Consider the following 20,015-nt stretch of genomic DNA (forward strand, 5'->3'; position numbering starts at 1 on the left):
GGTGTAGTCTTCCCTCCTATAGAGGAACTGTGAGGACACACCTGCTCATTCCCAGGAGGGTACTATTATGTGCTATACATAGAGATTAGGTATTGGGTTACTTACCTTCTCTTTTTTCAGACCTATCAGCAGCTCATTGCCCAGTCTTTTTATAGAGAAATAATGTGCCTCAGCCCCGGGACTCCAGCATTCCGTGGGATTTTCTTTACACTTTTGCTCGTTTTTCTGCCTAGTGGTTGATTTGGTCAATCATTGGTACATCATGTTATGAACAATGCTGGGCCAGATAAAGCAGCAGGATGATTACGTTTTCAATTATTTACATGTTATTAAACATTGTTAAAAGTAAGCACTGAAACTTTTATTAAATATACTAGTGGAAGAAGCAGTTACAGATAAAATAAAAACTGTAGATGTTTCAAATTTAATTTTTATTTTGCTTTAGATTAAATCACACAACTTTGTAGAATAGGTATACTTTGTTAATTTTTAGAGACCAATATTCAAATTATTTTGTGTTCCCGGACCGTAGCAATAGCTAGAGAGATAAGAGCTTAAATACATTTAAGGTGGAGGTAGGGGAGTGTTGGGGAGGAATTGGATTGGAGTTTTAAAAATGCTCCATTCAGTCTGTAGGTGGGACAGTGGAAATTGTTTAAAAATGTGTCTGAAGAATTTCAAATGAAATTTAAAAACCAGTTGAGTGTAGTAACAACTGTTTTTTCGTGTTTCTTAGGATTTCATGTGCAGTAGAATTATTTTAAAATTTCAAAATGATAGAAATTTAGACTTAGCCAGAGCTATAGAAATCTAGTTTGGTATTTTCATTTTTATAGATGAAGAAATTGAGACCTAGAGAGCTGAAGTTGGTGTGGTTTTTCCATAGTCATAACAGTTATTTCATAGTGGTCAAATTGGTTTTAAACATAGCAACCCCACAGAACCTTCTTGCTCTCTTTTGTGATGTCAGATAGTTATTAATTTAACTTTTAAAGATGAAAGGAAAATAAGTCCTGAAAGTCTTCCTAAGATAAAGCTTCTAGTTCATAGGTAATACTTTATATCGTTGTTAATTTTGCAGCAATTTTGAAAGAATTGTTTTTAAATTCTAGGTTATTTCTTTGATAGAAAGTAATTCTGTGGTGATTATTCATGGTGCCACAGGGAGCGGTAAAAGTACTCAGCTCCCACAGTATATCTTGGATCATTACATTCAGCGCTCGGCCTACTGCAACATCGTGGTCACCCAGCCCCGGAAGATCGGGGCCAGCAGCATCGCCAGGTGGATTAGTAGAGAGCGCGCCTGGGCTCTGGGAGGCTTGGTGGGCTACCAGGTGAGACAGAGCGCACTCCTCTCTCTCCTTGTTGATTCTCTACTCTGTGTAAGGTGATGATGGGTTGTGATTATTTCTGCTGGAAATTAAAATGAAACCAGTTGCTTGTAGAGCAGAACTGTGACATGATTTTAAAAATAGTGAAACTCTGAATTTCTGGAAAATAACTTTAATTCCTTTCCCAGTTGAACAGGAAAGAAATGAGAATTCTCAGACTCATGGCTTTTATAATTTTGTCCTTCTGATTTTATTTTTTGTATGTAGATGTCTTTATACACAATTGTCTTAATGTAAAAATGATATAGGTAATATGACTAGAAAAGCCAAACTCTTCCCCTACACAAAAAAGGGAAGAAAAAAATCAGCTTAACTTCAGTTTTGATTTGGACCCTGTATTTTTTGATGTACAGTAATTTTTTATTTCCTTTCTTACCTCTATGATTAAATGGACATACCCTTTTTTGGTAGTTAAATGCGAGCCATTTAAACCTGAAAATTTTCTCCTTTCTCTTTTCCTTTACCAAATTTAGGTAGGGTTGGAGAAAATAGCAACGGGAGACACGAAGTTAATTTATATGACAGCTGGAGTCCTGCTTCAAAAACTCGTTAGTGCCAAGAGTTTGATGGAGTTCACCCATGTCTTCATTGATGAAGTTAGTATTTGTTATGCATGGCTCTGCTCTTATGTTCGTGTTCTCATTTCACAAGAGAATACAGTGCAAGTTACTGTGACTGTTCTTTACTTGTAAAGTGTCTTAGAGTACCTAGGGTCTGTATCTGCCTATTCTACTTATGAATGTTGATTTTCTGTTTTTATTCTTTGTCCTTGGTTCCAAAATGCGGGCAGGGAGGTTGAGGATTATGGGAAGATTCCTTGTTTAGAGAAGGCGTTGGCAGACTACAACCCTTAGGCCAAATTTGGCACCTGTTTTTGTAAATAAAGTTTTATTGGAACACGGTTTTGCTCATTTGTTTATGGTTGCTGCTGTGCTACAACAGAAGAGATGCGTAGTTGTGACAGAGACCATATGTTCTGCAAAGCTGGAAATATTTACTTTGTGGCCTTTTATAAAAGGCCTTCCATAGGAAAAGTCTGCCAATCCCTGGTTTAGAGTATTAGCTACAGCAGACAGTTAATTTAATTAACCGTTTGGTTAATTTAATTGTCTGAGCTTTAATTGACGTGGGTATTTTCACTGCCTTACATGTACTTTCCGTCTAATAAAACAAGGACAATATCTTTAAAAAAACCCAATAAATATAGGATATTGATTTATTCACCTTTCAAAAAAAAGAGAAAACTCTAATAAAGTATTGTGAACCCCGTATTTGTGCCAGTCTTAGCTTTCCAAACTTTCCTCAGTCAGGATGGAATAGTTCATTGATTTTGCTTGTATTTTAAGCAAGAAGTTTTTGAGCTGGGGGGGTGTCGTGTTCAGACAACTTTCCCTGGAGTTTTGGAATGCCTCCACTCCAAACTCTTGAGTTTTAGACCTCATCAGTAACGATGCCTTGAGAGGTGTTACTTATTTCTCAAGGAATTAGAAACTTCAGCAAATAAATAGGATTTGTAGGAGGTTGTGAGATGGGGCTGGAGTGCCTGATAGGGGCTGAAATGAAACCATCTGGGCAGTGGTTTAGGGTAAGTTCTCTCCTCTCTCTTGACGTGTGTGTGGTCATTGGTAATACTGAGACATCCTGCAGGAAAGCTGAGTGGGTGCCTTTGCCATCTTGTGTACATTTACTTGGTTTTAAATTGCTGTGAGGGAGAGTAGAAGGTGGAAAAATGTTTTCTTGTTATTCTTCGCAAAATATGTGATGTACAGTATGGTTCAGAATTTTCTTTATGACTTGGCAATTTTGAGTGTCTTTAGATTAGGTAGAGAGGAAATGCAGATTTAGTAGGCAGTATACTCTCAGGTGGTGTTATGCAGTTCACAGTCAGTATCACTTATAGTGCCTGTTCCTGAGCGCTCCGGATAGGGTTCACCCCTGGCTGGTTTGCTCTGGAGCTCTCCCGCTGACGCCTCAGTTTATTTTCTGGTTATGTGGTCCTTCTGACTGGTCAAGTAGGCTTCCTTGCACACATACACGAGTGATGTGGACACACCCATCCACACTGCGTTCTTCCTGAAGCTACACCATGATAGTTGAGCAAAAGTTGACTCCTCTCTGCAAGAGCGTGCCCTACGAGGGCCTGGTAGCTGGAAGAGAACTGTCTTGTCTCTGATTCAACTTCCTGCTCTCCCACGGTATCCCAGCACCTAGTAGGTGCTCTAGTCATTATTTGCTTGAGGAAGGAGTAGATTGGATATACCTGAAATTTTAGGTTTACAAACAATATGGTTCCTATTGTCTGGGATGATTTGAATTTCAAAAGAAATCTAACAGCGGAAGTTGAATATGGCCAGAAAGTTGAAAACGGAATGATAATGGTTTTAACTTCTTAGCTCTTGAAAAAGAATAAACTAGCTTCAGGTCAATGATTCATTCAATAAGCATTTCTCCAGTACCTGCCTCAGTAGGTGCTGGGGTTATAAAGACAGATGAGTTGCAGTTTCTTCTCTCAGCCATTTCCTGGGGAGACAGGTGCCTGCCGAGGTCGGTGTATTCATGTGCTACAGAGAGAGCCTGCGGGGATCCTGGAGATAGAGGGGCTGGTGGGGTCCTCAGGGCGGGACCAGGAGGCAGGGCCAACCTCGAGAACCAGGAACTGGGGAGAAGCTGGGTTGTGTAAAGTCTGAGGGTGGGGAGGGTGGGGTCTGAATGCTGAGGAGAAGTCACTTTGGGGTCTTCACTGAGGCGAGCTTTTATTTTTCTTCTTCAAGTCAGAGACAGGAGGTTTGTGCTGAGGAAGTGTAATGCAGTCTGGTGATAGAATGAATAAGAATTAGATTTATAATGCTGTCTGTTAGGATTTCCAGCCATTATCCATGAATGTTAAATACTTTTCAGCTACTAGTTTTTTCTCTTCTTTTCTCTCTCTTCCTTCCCTACACTTCTACTTCAGTGGGAAGAGAGGAAGATGAGTAGGACCTGGAAAGGCATTGGTACAGAATAAATGATCAGGCCTTTCACAGTGAGAAGACCTCTCCCTCTTTCAAACTCAGTAGCTGATCTCTCCACTTTTTTTTTTTTTTGAGGAAGATTAGCCGTGGGCTAACATTTGCTGCCAATCCTCCCCTTTTTGCTGAGGAAGATTGGCCCTGAGCTAACATCCGTGCCCATCTTCCTTTACTTTCTATGTGGGATGCCTGCCACAGCATGGCGTGCCAAGCGGTGCCATGTCCGCACCGGGGATCTGAACCAGTGAACCCTGGGCCACCAAAGCAGAACGTGCACAATTAACTGCTGTGCCACAGGGCCGGCCCTGATCTCTCCACTTTGACAGAGAAGTGTCCCACAGTAGAATCTTACTGTCCCCTTGTGTGGTGAGGTATCCTGACGGAGTGGTAGAAAAGTAGCCCCATGTGCCTTAGCTGGCTCTGGGGCGGGGCAGGGTGGGGGAAGGTGGGGCCAGACTGGGGAGGCTGGGGGGGCTGGAGTCCTTGAGTCGACTGAGCCCGTGAGGTCTCTGAGGAGGGCTGTGAAGCTGTGCTCTCCCCGAATGCTCCTGCAGTCCTCCCTGTTGACCTCAGCTCCTAATCTAGTTCTGCTTTACCTGCTTTTGACTGATCCGGATCCGGCTTTAACGGGGCCAGTGCTGCCCACTCTTGGGGACTGCGGTCCTGTGTGTCATGGAGCATGTGCTGCTTGGCCCAGCTTCCGCCCTATACTTATGTGCTGAAATAACAGTGTAGCTGGAGACCGTGCAGAGGTGTGTGGTAGGCGAGGGGTAGGATTAGGAGGTTGGTCCCATGGTTCTTTGTGCTGGGGGCGGTGGGATGATTTTGGTTGTCACAGTGCCCAGGAGCACCACTGGCATTGAGTGGGCAGGGCCAAGGATACTAAACATTACTCTGCCCCAATGCCGGCAGGGTCCCAGAGAGAAGCACTGAGGGACAGTGACCACATGGCCTCTTATGTGCTCTTTGGTTTGTAGGCCAGTGTTCTTTGCTTCCTCTTAACCAGGAGTGATACTAGTCCCTGAGGAACTGCCTTTGGTGAGAGCTGCTTTGTCCCCAGTCTCCTAGGGGCAGCAGTACCCCCTTCCCTCTGCTCAGTCAGCAGTGACATGTGCGGTGCTTGATGCCATGTGGGGGCGCCCCCTTTTTTATTTTGTAGGTCCATGAGCGAACTGAAGAAATGGATTTCCTGCTGTTGGTAGTCCGCAAACTTTTAAGAACAAATTCACGTTTTGTGAAGGTAAATTTGATTTCATGAGTAACAGAAGTATTTATGGTTAAGATGTATTATTTAGTTTTGTTTCTCTTATTTTAACAGAAACAGTTGAAAGCAGTGACTCCTAAAATTTGCTGTCTTGTGTAGTGCTCCAGGTCTTGCTAGGAAGCTGGCTAAAGGACATTGTCTTAGGACCAGAGTATGGAATACTCTCTGGTTATTATGTTGCATTAAATTCTAAAATTTTCTCCAGGCTGCAGAAAATGATCTAATAATAGTTGACGCTAATGAAATGCTGGGTATTAGAGCACTGCTTTCCGTTGAGTCAGTACTTCAGTTTAAAGGCATGTGAATATCCCTGCAATCTCTGTTTTAGAAATAGCGCCAGAGTGCACTGAAGCCTGAGGCCTGTCAGATGCACTGCTATTTTAAAGACAGGTTATGAGTTAACTGAAAGTCTGTGGGAACGGTAAGTATTATTTCCATCTTATTTGAACAAAAAAGAAGGCATGAACTAGGCCAAAAGAGTGAAGGATTTTTAATAATTATGCAGTCAACCCATAGCTGGGTCCGTCCCGCTTATGCTAACTAGAGGTCTTCCGCAAACAGCTTGACAACGGGTGGCAGTGATTGGGATGTGCATCGCATTATATAAAGGGATTGTGAGGATTTACTGGCAATGGAAAACAATTGCTTTCTACATCATAAAATATTTTGCCTTCAAGTGTTTCATGTATTTATTCATTTAGGGGAACCTTTTTTCTCCTCTCCCCTGCCCTCCAAGGTGAGAAACGTCACTTAAGAATGTTCGCATTCTTACCTGGTGGGCACTAAATACATAGAACCTGAAATTTGCAGTAAGTTGTCTTATTGCTTCGATGAGTGTAAAATGAATGAGAGAATTTGGCTATTTCATTTCTTTCTGGAATTTTAGCTTAAAGATAGCATTGAAGATTGTTCAACACATCAGGACCTTTCTTGTCATTTGAAGACTTTTCTTTTTTACTCTAAGATAATGGCTTGATTACATGTTTTTTAGTGTTCAGTAGTAAAGAGAGTTAAGAGTGTTGGTGGATTCAGAAAAATCTACCACACTGCTGACAGTGGTGGTCAGGAATTTGTATCTATTGTAGCAGTGGTAGGAAATGGTTTGTCAGTTTCAGCATTTTCATGATTTATTAAAAAGTATATGAAGCAGAATATTTTCTAAATATAGAACCTTATATGGTATGTGTAGTTGGGCCAAGAAATTAGAAGTCAAGTTCTAGATGGTTTAGGAATAAGTTTTTTGAAACTCTCAAAATTTTTTTTTTTATTATTACTTCTTTTTTAAAAAGAGGGCCACCGTCAGCAACTTAGATGCAGATGGGTCTTAAGGACCCCCTTCCTCTCCCCACCTAAACCTTTAAAGGTCCCTGGATCCGTGCCATCCCCCAGTGACCCTGCTGTCACTGCTGGCTGACTAGACTCAGCCCAGGCCCACCCTGACAAGCAAGTTTCTTGGGCAGACTGACAGTTGTCTGTTTGGAGGAGAGGCTGAGGGCCGCCTGGGGGAGGGCACACGATGGCGAGGCTGGTAGCAAAGCTAAATCTTTGTTGCCTTCAGCAGTCCAGATTTGGCCGTATGTTTGCATGCTCCCTCAACAGAACAAAAGCCCTGCAGTTTTCTAGCCTCACTGGTCCCTAGAAGATAGTTTAGGATCATCTCCTGTGACGGGGTGTGCCCCGTGGGGCCACTCTTACACCCCAAGTGGCTTCTCAGAGCCTTCCTTCAGGCATCTCATTCAAAGTGAGTTCTGATCAATATGGGGTTTACCATTTGTATCTAACATTGAAGGGGAAAATACAGATATTTTGTTTATCCAATAACTGTACTGATAATGCCTATATTTTACTTTTCTGATAAGATTTACATTATAGAAATGCTAATTGCTGGATGCGATGGGTGGTCAGCAGCCCGCAGATAGCTGTGTTTACCCTTTGCTTAGCATTTTGGAGACTGGTGAATGGTGCAGATCCTTCGTAATGCTGCTGCCTCCTCCAGGGCACATCTGCTGGTCTGTGGATGCTGCTTCTGGCATTCATGGCTGAGTTTCTTAAGAATATCATCCTATATTTGCTTTTTGGCAAAAGTGAACCCTGCAGTCAGTCCCTGAGCCTCCACTGGTCCACTCCGGTCTGGACTGGTTCCTCCCTGCTGCTGCACAGCTGTTGTCCTAGGATGGCTCCAGATTCCTGGCCTAGAGCCAGGGTTTTCTGGATCTCTTGTCTTTGTCTTTGCTGTTTTCCTCTCTCATTTTGCTGGAACACAATATCTAGTAACTTATTCTGTTTTCAGTTAGTTTTCTGGTGCCAAGTTTCTGTTTAGAGAAATGGTTATGACTTAGCTTTATTGGAGATAGGGAGTTTCTCGCTTGGTAAAATGATTGAAGAGAAATAGGAAAAGTTGTCATCTCTGAGCATACTTTATACTGCAGTAATTTGTCTTACACTAGAGATTAAATCGATGTCTTCCATTGAAGTCTCAGAAGTTATTAAAGCAGTTATCATTATCATTATTTTGTTTATTTTAATGGTTTCTCTTATTCTGTAGGTAGTCCTGATGTCAGCCACCATCAATTGTAAAGATTTTGCAGATTACTTTGCTGTTCCTGTTCAGAACAAGATGAACCCTGCATATGTTTTTGAAGTGGAAGGAAAGCCCCATTCAATTGAAGAGTATTATCTCAACGATTTGGAGCATGTTCATCACAGCAGGGTATGTTGGAAGGCATTGTTTCTTTGATGGTGAACGTACTTTTGTATTTGATGAAACCTGCATTCATTAGCTACAGTTGCCAGGCTCTACTGGAACTTGAAATCAGAACAGAGCGATGGTATGGATCAGGACTGGGGAAGAATAAGAGGAAGGAAGCTCCTGGGTTTATTGTTATGCTCTGTGAGCATCATGAAGACTCATGTTGTATGTCCCTGTGAAAAGACTGGGACTGGTTTCATGCTTTGTTGATGCTGAAAAATAAAATGTGAGATTTTAGTCAGCTGTAAAATTGTAGATTCAGTTGGGGGTGGGAGGGAATTTTATTTTGATTAAATTTTCTGCTGTGAGTTGTATTGCTCTAAACTGAAGGAGGATTGTGTTGCAGTAACAGTGAAGAATGATGATAATATATTCTTATGAAAAGTCACAGTAGATTTAATATGGGTAATACATTTAGGGGATTTGAAAATCAGAAAGTATAAGCAGCTGTAAAATATATTCTTTCTTCTCCTATACTCTCTCTGCCCAGCTCCCTCCCAACAAGAGGAAGCCATTATTGTTATGTCCTGCGTTATGTCCTATGGCTCTACAAGCAAGGAGGGATGTGCTGTGTCTCCTTCACAGACATGGCGGCGTTCTGCATGCCCTTGCTTTTTTCACTTCCCTAGTCACTTCTTTTCATATCAGTATGTAGTTTCTTCATTCCCTTTTTAGAACTCATAACATTCCTTTGTGAGAATATACCATTTTTTTTTAATTGAACTCATCTCCACCTTTCTGGGCTTTTCTTCTGAAAAATTCTGCTACAGAGAACAACTTTGCACATGTCCAAGTGTGTCCTGTAGGCCGGGGTTTCTCAGCCTCAGCACTGTTGACATTTTGGGGCAGATAATTCTGTGTGCTGGGGGCAGTCCTGTCCACTGTAGGGTGTTTAGCAGCATCCTGGCCTCCACCCTCTAGATGCAAGTAGGGCTACCCTGCCCCCACTGTGACAGCCAGAAATGTTTCTAGACACCCCTGGGGAGTAAAACGCCCCTGTTGAAGAATCCTGTGTATGCCTTCCTAAATATAAGTTCCTGGCACCAGAGTCGCTGGGTCAGAGGATATATGCATTTGTCATTTTGATGGATGCTGCCAAATTGCTCTGTGTAGGAGTTTGACGTTTATTAAAAACATTTGTAATGTTAAAGTAAACAGTAGTCTCTGCTACAGTGAGCTGGTTGAGTAGGTTTCACCTAACCTAAGAAGACATACTTTGTCAAATCTAATTATGTTGGGGGGCGGGGGTGGCCAGTGGTGGCCATGAAAAAGGAACACTTCTTTTTTTTACAACTTTTTAAGTGACAATATTTCAAAAGAACAGACAGTTGAAAGCATTTTGTAGAACACCTATATACCCATCACGTAGATTCCACAGTTAACACTTACTCTGTAGCATTTGGAAAAAACTGTTAGAACTAAGAAAGGAGCGCTGGCACATTGCTGTTCACTATCCTCCGTTTATTTGGATCTCACTGGTTTTCCCCCAGTGTCTTTCTTCTGCCCCAGGATCCCTCGTTGCTTTTAGTTGTCTTGTCTCCTTAGGCTCCTCTGGGCTGTGACGATTTCTCAGACTCCTCCTATTCTTGATGACTTTGACTGCAGGAGTACTGGTCAGGTATTTTGTAGGTTGCCCTACTATTGGAATTTTTCTCATGATTAGATTATGGGGGTGTTATGGATTTTGGGGAGGAAGACCACGGGGGTGAAGTGCTATCTTGTCTCAGGATTGGTGATGTTGGCCTTGATCTCTTGGCCAAGGTAGTGTTTGCTGTATGACATCACTCTCCTCTCCTTTTCTTTCGGTTTGTTTGTTGTCTGTCACCCCCCCCCCCAAGATGTAACTAGGGTCAGGAGGGACATGTCTCTCCTTTTCTTACTGTCCTCTTTGGAAATGAGTCACTAAGTGCAGCCTGTATTCAGGGTGGAGGGGAGAGGGCACTTATTTATAACATTTAAAAATTTTGCATTTTCTGATCCACTTTGGAATGTGAGAATAATGATGGTTTACTAGTCTTCTCTTTAGCTGGCCAAAATCTCATTCATTCCTGGTGATATTTATTTTATGTTCTGTGTCAGAGCTCAGAAACCTTAGGTAATTCCTTGTGGATGTGTTGAGGAGTGGAGTCGGGCCTGGGCGTTTGCCCTTTGAGACCATGTGGTCAAGGCAGCCCAGCTTCTGGGCAGCCAAGGCCCCTTGCCATGCGTGGGTTATATTCAGCAGGCTAAAGAGTACCTGGCGTTAGATTTTTTTTGCTGAGGAAGATTAGCCCTGAGTTAACATCTGTTGCCAATCTTCCTCTTTTTGTCTGTGTGTGTGTTTTTGTTTGAGGAAGATTAGCCCTGAGTTAACATCTGTGCCAGACTTCCTCCTCTTAATATGTGGGTTGCCACCACAGCATGGTTGATGAACAGTGCCCCAGATCTGAACCTGCAAACCCCAGGCCGCCAAATCAGAACACGCTGAACGTAACCAGTGCACTATGGAGCCAGCCCCTGGTATTAGCATTATTTACCAAGTGTCCTGTCTTTGCTATCTTATAGGTGCTCAGTAAATATTTCAATGAATGAATACTCAAGGCTTAACTATGTATTAATTTTAAGACTACAAAAATAATGTATAGATCCTGTTATATGGTGTTTGGAATCAGAGGACCTTTGTTAAAATTCCAGTTTTATTATTGTTATTATTATATGCTGTCATGTGACCTAAGCACACTACTCAGTGTTTCAAGGGAGAAGCATCCTTCCTTCTGTGGAGCATCAGCCTTCCCACCTGTGTTGTACACCCCTTCCCATCTTCTTAGGGGTGAGTTGCTGCTCCCCCACCTTCTTACCTTTAGTAACTCCTTCTCCACTCTCCCTTTTTGTTCACATTTACATAGAACTGAGTCTCTCTTGTCTTAAAAAGCACCCTCCTTTTGTCCCATGTTTCTTAGCTTTTGCCAAACTCTTTCTGAATGCCACTGTCTTCTTTTCCACCTCCCACATGCTCTTTATTCGTTGCAGTCTGGCTTCCACTGTGCTCACTCGGCTGAGACAGCATTGCCAGTGTCACTCCTGGTTACATCAAGAGCGCTCAGCCCTAACTGACCTGACCTCTCTGGAATGTTTGACACTGTTGGCCACTTTGATTTTCTTGAAACTCACCTTCCCTTGGGTCCCATGATGCCCTCCTGGTCTTTCTGTCACCAACTCTGGCTGTTCCTTTCACTGTCCTTTGAAGAGTCCTTTTCATCCTTTATTTTCAACTTTTTTAATAGCAAAAAAACCCATCTTTAGAAAAGTACTTAAAATGTAAGTGTGTGCTATGGTGAAATTGTGAACATCCATAATCTACAACCTAAGTCCAGAAGTAAAGCAGGCCCATCTCCCAGGACTCCCCCTGTGTTATTTTGGACCACATCCCTCCACCCTAGAGTGTGGCTTTCATGTAATCCTGTTTACTGTTTTGCTGTAGTCCATTTAAAGGAGATTTTGGAGGATGATGTGAGATGGGTTGAAATTGCATTTTTTTTCCCTCATTTGAATGCACCATTCATTTTCCCCACCATCTGCAGTGCCCCTTCTCTCACTTGCTGCACGTATCTCTCATTCTTTTCTTGGGATGGACTGGCTAGCCTGGGCATGACTGTCTCATGGTCAAGGCAGACACACAGTGTTCCAAGATCTCAGCTTGGCACAGAAACGCTGGCACTTCTGCCTCATTCTGTTGACAAAGTCATGGTCACTGAACACTATAGTGGTAGGAATGATAGAGTCACGCCTACTCTGCCTGTGTGAATAATAGCACTTCCCTCCACATTCCTGTCCCTGCCCCCTAGTTTGTTTTTTGTCAGAGCATTCCATGTGACATGGGACACTTTGACTTGTCTGCCTGTTTCTTTTCTCGACCACACTGTGTTGTCCAGGAGAGCAGATGCCCTGTCTGTTGTGTTCCCTCGATTCCCGCACATGGAGGGGACAAGTTCAACAGCTGCATCAGTAGGCCATGACTGGTGTATTTCCTTTGTCACCTGTGTCAAGATTGGCTTAGAGAAAGCATAGTTATATTTGGTAGCTTAGCTGTGTGTCTAAGAAACAGTCTCTGGGCTTAGATTCTAGAATTCAGTGAAATTACTTGTGAGTTGATGATGTGGTTTTTCCATGGCTTGTTTGTTTGTAGGAAAACAATTCTGGATGGGTTTGGACGACAGTGTTGCAGTTTGTGAAAAGTATACCTTTTTTTCTATTTCTTTTTTGTACAATTGTGTTATGGTAAAATATTGGTTATTGTTTAGATAAAGAGAGTTATTTAAGGTAAAGGTTGAAGATCAAGAAAGGATTTATTAGGCATGCTTCTGCAAAATTATTGGTTAAATAAAGGGCAATTTGTCATATTTATATTAGTAGAATTGTAATAATAATGAAAATTGGATTATTTAAATACTAGCTGACTTAATTTACTCTATGTAAAAATTGGAAAAAAGTTTGTGTTTATGGCTAACTTCTCATCACCTGAAGGCTTCTTTTGTTGTGTCCTTCACAAAATCAAATGCTATGTCCTGCACACAGTACTTGGTAAGTACAATTATTAAACAAAAAAGCCTTCTTACACTTAGTGAAAAAAGCCCAGTATGGATATAAGATAGATTTTATGGAAATTATGACATAACTGTCATGCTGGATATTGTAGAGATTCTTACATAGCAGTAGCCTCAGTCCCATGAAAGCCATCAGCTCAGACCAGTAATTCTAAACTCAGGGGGAGTTTGCCCTTGTGCTTGAGCCCCAGCGTTCTGCAGAGGTGCTTGAAGGCAGTTCAAAGTGAACTGGGCTCAGTTTGGCTCTGTTTTAATACACAATTAAAGGTAGTCCTGTGACCCCCTAAACCTTGGCACATGGAACACCAGGTGGCAGTGTGGTAAACTGGCAGAGGCAGGAGGGATAGTGCGTTTCCCTGGTACTTGTGGTTTTCAAGACTACTTCCCTCACAGGATCAACGTCACCGTCTGAGGGCTCTTTGAGGTGGCGGTTTGATGGAGAGGAAGAGCTGGATCTGGGATCGGGAACTCCTCCTGGTTCCAGAGACGTTGGGAGCCCCTCATTCTATGATTTCCTGCCAGGCATTTTACCTCTGACTGTGTGTTTGTACTCTACCTCCATCCTTGCTGCAGTCATGGCATCAGGGGAGGTGCTGGAACATTCCGTGTATGTTGGGTGCCTTGAGTAGTGCTTGACACTTAGCAGATGCTTAAATAGTGGCTGCAAATGATATTATTTTTATTTGGGGTATTTATTACAGTGATGTACTAAAGGAGAGAATCACCCATTTAACCCCAGAATTTCTTTCGTAATTCTATTTTGGTATTCCAGCCTTTTTTTCTTTTCCTGTTTTTAGCTCTCTCCTCATCTCCTAGAGGAGCCGGTGATAACTAAGGATATATATGAAGTTGCTGTCTCCTTAATTCAGATGTTCGATGACTTGGATATGAAAGAGAGTGGGTAAGAGAAACTCCAACTGGCAATGTACTTTAACATATGTATGATTTAAAAAATATGTTATTTACTTTGAAACTTTGTAGTGTTTTTATAATATTGAGATATAATTGTAGATACTTTTTCAGTAGTCAGTGCATGTATTTTAAAATAAAGTTAATATCTTGTAAATTTTTTACTGGAATTTCCACTTTAAAGTAGTTGAAACCATGCCAGGTATAGTTTTAGGACTGACATTTTTCTTTTGAAGATTTTATTTTTCCTTTTTCTCCCCAAAGGCCCCCAGTACATAGTTGCGTATTTATAGTTGTGTGTCCTTCTAGTTTTGGCATGTGGGACACCCCCCTCAGCATGGCTTGATGAGCGGTGCCATGTTTGCACCCAGGATCCAAACCAGTGAAACCCTGGGCCGCTGAAGCAGAGCGCGTGAACTTAACCCCTCGGCCATGGGGCTGGCCCCCTAGGACTGACAGTTTTGAGAGCCGAAACCACAGCCTGAGGATAGAATAGTTTTTCCACACACGCAGAAGTCATGTCACTCACAGTCCTGAGATAAAACTTAAAGGGCTGTGTTAGGAGCAACCGTGGAAAGCATTTCTTTGTCTTTCTTTCCATTTGCTAGAAAGATACACCCCCGACTCAGCAGTCTCCTGTTGTCATCCAGACATTCATTTGTTTAGCTGGTTCTGAAACCTGGAATGTATTTTCCCTTAGGAACAATTTTAGATTATGTGTGGTGGGTAGGGTCTATAATGTTAAAAAGATTATGCTGTATTATGAGCCTTTACTGTGCTTATTTTACTACAGCTCCTAGATACAGTTTTCATATTGGGAGAACAAATGATGAGGATGTAGAGTCCGCCTCCTCACGGCAGCCAGAACTCCGTTGCTGGGACAGCTGTTCTCTTATAGGCCTGAGATGCACACACATCCTGGATTTCCCTTCTTTTAGTCACTAGTTGTGAAACGTACCTGAAGTGTAAAGTTACTCATTGTCTTATGTTCCTCCTGTACAGTGCCTTGGAACAAGGTGCTGCATTCCAGTTCTGTGCTCCTTGCAGCTTACATGCAATTGTGTACTATCTTGGCTCTGTTTTTAAGCTCCCACAAATTTTTATTTTTCATATCATCAGTGTGCTTAGATTTACGCAATATATGTCATTTATTCATCATTCTATCTTACGTCTTAGGTTTTCCTTCTTAGATAATTTTTATTCTTTCTAAAGTATATCCTTCAAAAGTTTCTTTCAGAGTCTATTGGTAAATATTCTCAGTTTTTATTTAGCTGAAAATGTCTTTATTTCGCTCTCATTCTTGGAATACAGTTTTGTTAGGTACAAAATTTAGGTTGCAATTTAATTCTCTCCATACTTCTACTTTTTCTATGTTTTAATTTAAATAACTTGAGTGACATATAATTTACGTGTATTAAATGCACCCAAATTTATCGTTCTTTCTATGTTTTGACAATGTGTTCCCATAATCTTCTGGCTTCTCGTGCTGTGGTGAGAAGCCACCTTTTGGTCTAACTGTTCCTTGTGGGTAAGTCTGCCTTTTGCTCTGGCTGACTTTCTGCCACGTTCTCTGTCTTTGACCTTCTGGAGTTGGACTGCTGTGAGTAGGTGTGGATTTCTTTTTGTTGATCTTGCCCAAGATTCCTTGGCCTTAGGGATTCTGAACATTGGTATCCTTGTTGCTACCCAACAACCTCTCATTGATAGCTTTAGCATCCAGTTATTATCTTGTCTGAGTCAATTATTATGTTAGTGATGTTCTAATTTTATCATTTGTTCTTATTTATTCCCTGAGATTACTCTGTAAAGAGGAATTTTCCTTTTATTGCCTTGCCTCTTTTCTCCCCATCTCTCTCTCTTTCTTTTAAGGTCACAATGGACTCATGAGATTTTTTTTCTTTTAAATAGAGTTTATTTTTTAAAGCAGTTTTAGATTCAAAGCAAAATTGAACTGAAAGAGTTCTCGTATACCCCCTCCTCTGCATATGCATAACCTCCCCTACTATCAATATCTTGCACCACAGTGGGACATTTGTTACAACTGAGGAACCTGCATTGACACATCATGATCACCCAGAGTCCATAGTTTGCATCAGGGTTCACTCTTGTGTGGACTTGGACAAATTTATAATAACATGTATCCACCATTGTTCTACCATACAGAGTAAGTTCATTGCCCTAAAAATCCTCTGTGCTGCATCTACTCATCCCTTCCTCTACTGTGCATTTAATGCATCCATGTCTTTTCAGGGCTTGATAGCTCATTTCTTTTTATCACTAAATAATATTCGATTGTGTGGACATACCACAGTTTATCCATTCACCTACTGAAGGATGTCTTGGTTGCTTCTGAGTTTTGGCAATTGTGAATAAAGCCATTGTAAACATCCGTGTGCAGGTTATTGTGTGGCAGTAAGTTTTCAACTTCCTTGAGTAAGTACCAAGGAACATGATTGCTAGATCATATGGTAAGAGTTTGTTTAGTTTTGTAAGAAACTGCCAGACTGTCTTCCGAAGTGGTCGTACCATTTTGCATTCCCACCAGCAGTGAATGAGAGTTCCCCTTGCACCACATTCTTGTCATCATTTGGTGTTGTCAGGGTTCCAGATTTTGGCCATTCTAAAGGTTGTGTAGTGGTATCTCGTTTTAATTTGCATTTACCTAATGACGTGATATGTAGCATCTTTTCAGATGTTTGATTTCGTATGTCTTCTTTGATGAGGTGTCTGTTCAGGTCTTTTGCTCATTTTTTAAATTGGGTTGTTCATTTTCTTTTTGTTGAGGTTGTTTTTTTTTTTAGGAAGATTGTCCCTGAGCTAACATCTGTGCTAGTCTTCCTCTTTTTTTTTTTTTTTTTAAAGATTTTATTTTTCCCTTTTCTCCCCAAAGCATCCCCGGTACATAGTTGTATATTTTTAGTTGTGGGTCCTTCTAGTTGTGGCATGTGGGATGCTGCCTCAGCATGGCTTGATGAGCGGTGTCATGTCTGTGCCCAGGATCTGAACCGGTGAAACCCTGGGCTGCCAAAGCGGAGCATGCGAACTTCCTCTATTTTTGATGTGGGATGCTGCCAATAGCATGCGTTGATGAGTGGTGTGTAGGTCTGTGCCCAGGATCTGAACCTGCAAACCCCTGGGCCACCAAAGCAGACTGCGCGAACTCAACCACTGTGCCACCTGGCCAGCCCTGTCTTTTTGTTGAGTGTTAAGAATTCTGTATATATTTTGAATGACAGTTTTTTATATCATATATGTCTTTTGCAAATGTTGTCTCTCAGTCTGTGGCTTGTTTTCTCATTCTCTTGAGACTCATGGATTTTTATTTATTTAAAATGTCAAAGTTAATTACAGTGTTCTTTTTTCATGATCAATTCTCCAAAGTTTGGCCACTGAGAACCTTTTTAAGCCGACTCTGTGTCCTTTGACATGACTCCCTCAGTCATAGTGCAATTACTTGCTTTCTGCTCAAGATGGTCCAAGCTATTTACCTTCTTTCTCTGTCCTAGATCAGGAACCGTCTGTTTCTACAAGGAACCAGATTCTTGTGGTAAAGAATGTTTTTAGAAATCAAGATCTGGACTCTGGGTGCACCCATTGCTACTGGAGTGTCATTGCTTCTAAGCCTTTTCAGTGGAAATAGCTGGAAATGTATTTTTAAAATACTATGAAGTCACGTTGAATTTCAGTTCAGATTTAACATTGTTTTTAACTTTCTTTCATACTTTTTAGTGCTTTTTCTTAAACACAGAATCTCTTGGTTGTTAAGAACATTATTTGTTTTCTCCATAATAATAAAATAAGTTTCAAAAGTATAATAGTGATATTCCTTCTAAAACTAACCCTACTGAGTGAATATAAACTTTCTTGGATGTTCCTTTTGTTCTTAGAATACATCCTACCTGATAGACAGTCAGAGAGATCTGTTTTCAGATGTTACTTGAAATAATCATTCTCTCTGCTTGGTATTTATTTTACCGCCAGGTTAACTTATTTATTAGCTACCTACTCAAAACATTGTAATGAATCAGATTTTAATTTGTTATTCTCTTTCTCTTTCCTAAGTCATTGTTTGCTTTTACGATAATTTTCTTTCTTCTGCTTTTTTGTTTTACTTCGTTATTGTTTTCTAACTTTTTTTTAATTTTTCTTTTTAAAGATTTTATTTTTCCTTTTTCTCCCAAAGCCCCCCAGTACATAGTTGTGTATTTTTAATTGTGGGTCCTTCTAGTTGTGGCATGTGGGACACTGCACCAGCGTGGCCTGACAAGTGGCGCCATATCCGCACCCAGGATTTGAACCAGTGAAACCCTGGGCCACTGAAACAGAGCGTGCGAACCCAACCACTCGGCCATGTCGCCAGCCCCTCTAACTTTTTAAATTAAAAGTTTAATTATTTTATTTTCATCCTTTCGTTTTGTTGATATACATATTTAATCCATGATTTTTTATCTGGTCACTTCTGTGATTGTCCCATATATGTTGATATGTACTGTTTTTGTGATTATTTTTGAGACAGCCTAAATTTTGGCTTATGTTTCCCCTTTGACCCAAGAGTTTTTAATAGAGAAATTTAAATTTTCTCATAAAAGAGCCTTTAAACATTTTTTATTAATAATGTCAAGTTTGATGGAGTTATGATCATAAAATATTGTTTGTATTATTCTTTTTATTATTTTTTTATTGAGTTAATGATAGGTTACAATCTTGTGAAATTTCAATTGTACATTATTGTCTGTCACTCATGTTGTAGGTGCAACCCTTCACCCTTTGAGCCTACCCCCCACCCCACCTTTCCTCTGGTAGCCACTAATCTGTTCTCTTTGTCCACATGTTTAAATTCCTCATATGAGTGGAGTCATACAGAGATTGTCCTTCTCTATCTGGCTTATTTCACTTAACATAATTCCCTCAAGGCCCATCCATGTTGTTGCAAATGGGACAATTTTGTTCTTTTTTACGGCTGAGTAGTATTCCATTGTATGTATATACTACATCTTCTTTATGCAATCATCTGTTTATGGGCACTTAGGTTGCTTCCACGTCTTGGCTATTGTAAACAGTGCTGCAGGGAACATTGGGGTGCATGGGACTTTTGGAATTGCTGACTTCAAGCTCTTTGGATAGATACCCAGTAGTGGGATAGCTGGATCCTATGGTAGTTCTATTTTTAATTTTTTGAGGAATCTCCATACTGTTTTCCATAGTGGCTGCACCAGTTTGCATTCCCACCAGCAGTATATGAGGGTTCCATTCTCTCCACAACCTCTCCGACATTTGTTACTATTTGTTTCAGTTATTTTTGTCATTCTAATGGGTGTAAGGTGATATCTTAGTGTAGTTTTGATTTGCATTTCCCTGATGATCAGCGATGATGAACATCTTTTCATGTGCCTATTGGCCATCTGTATATCTTATTTGGAGAAATATCTGTTCATGTCTCCAGCCCATTTTTTTGATCGGGTTGTTTAATTTTTTGTTGTTGAGTTGTGTGAGTTCTTTATACATCATGAATATTAAGCCTTTGTCAGATGTATTACTTGCAAATATTTTATCCCAGTTAGTGGGTTGTTTTTCTGTTTCAATCCTGTTTTCATTTGCCTTGAAGAAGCTCTTTAGTCTGATGAAGTCCCATTTGTTTATTCTTTCTATTGTTTCCCTTGTCTGAGGAGACATGGTGTCCAAAAAGATCCTTTTAATACTGATGTCAAAGAGTGTACTGCCTACATTTTCTTCTAGAAGCCTTATGGTTTCAGGTCTCAGCTTTAGGTCTTTGATCCATTTTGAGTTTATTTTGGTGAATGGTGAAAAAGAATGGTCAATTTTCATTCTTTTCTATGTGGCTTTCCAGTTTTCCCAGCACCATTTGTTGAAAAGACTTTCTTTTCTCCATTGTATGCCCTCAGCTCCTTTGTCGAAGATTAGCTGTCCATAGATGTGTGGTTTTATTTCTGGACTTTCAATTCTGTTCCATTGATCTGTGCACCTGTTTTTTGTACTAGTACCATGCTGTTTTGATTACTGTAGCTTTGTAGTATGTTTTGAAGTCAGGGATTGTGATACCTCCAGTTGTGTTCTTTTTTCTCAGGATTGCTTTAGCAATTCGGGGTCTTT

The 20,015-nt window shown here is 40.8% G+C and overlaps 1 protein-coding gene across 3 annotated transcripts in view; it reads left to right on the top strand.

Annotated features, from left to right (window-relative positions):
• TDRD9 (tudor domain containing 9) overlaps nt 1-20,015 on the top strand; it is a 129,258-nt gene that overhangs the window by 28,897 nt on the left and 80,346 nt on the right. The window contains exons 6-10 of one of the 3 annotated variants that reach the window (XM_044774403.2): nt 1,113-1,334; nt 1,865-1,987; nt 5,559-5,639; nt 8,209-8,373; nt 13,793-13,896. In XM_044774403.2, coding sequence (XP_044630338.1) covers nt 1,113-1,334; nt 1,865-1,987; nt 5,559-5,639; nt 8,209-8,373; nt 13,793-13,896 — 695 coding nt within the window. Of the gene's footprint in view, nt 1-1,112; nt 1,335-1,864; nt 1,988-5,558; nt 5,640-8,208; nt 8,374-12,351; nt 13,603-13,792; nt 13,897-20,015 lie in introns of those variants that run through there. The other 2 variants (XM_070514429.1, XM_070514430.1) reach the window with 2 other exon arrangements.

Source organism: Equus asinus, chromosome 7 (genome assembly GCF_041296235.1).
Source record: "Equus asinus isolate D_3611 breed Donkey chromosome 7, EquAss-T2T_v2, whole genome shotgun sequence".
Lineage (NCBI taxonomy): Eukaryota > Metazoa > Chordata > Mammalia > Perissodactyla > Equidae > Equus > Equus asinus.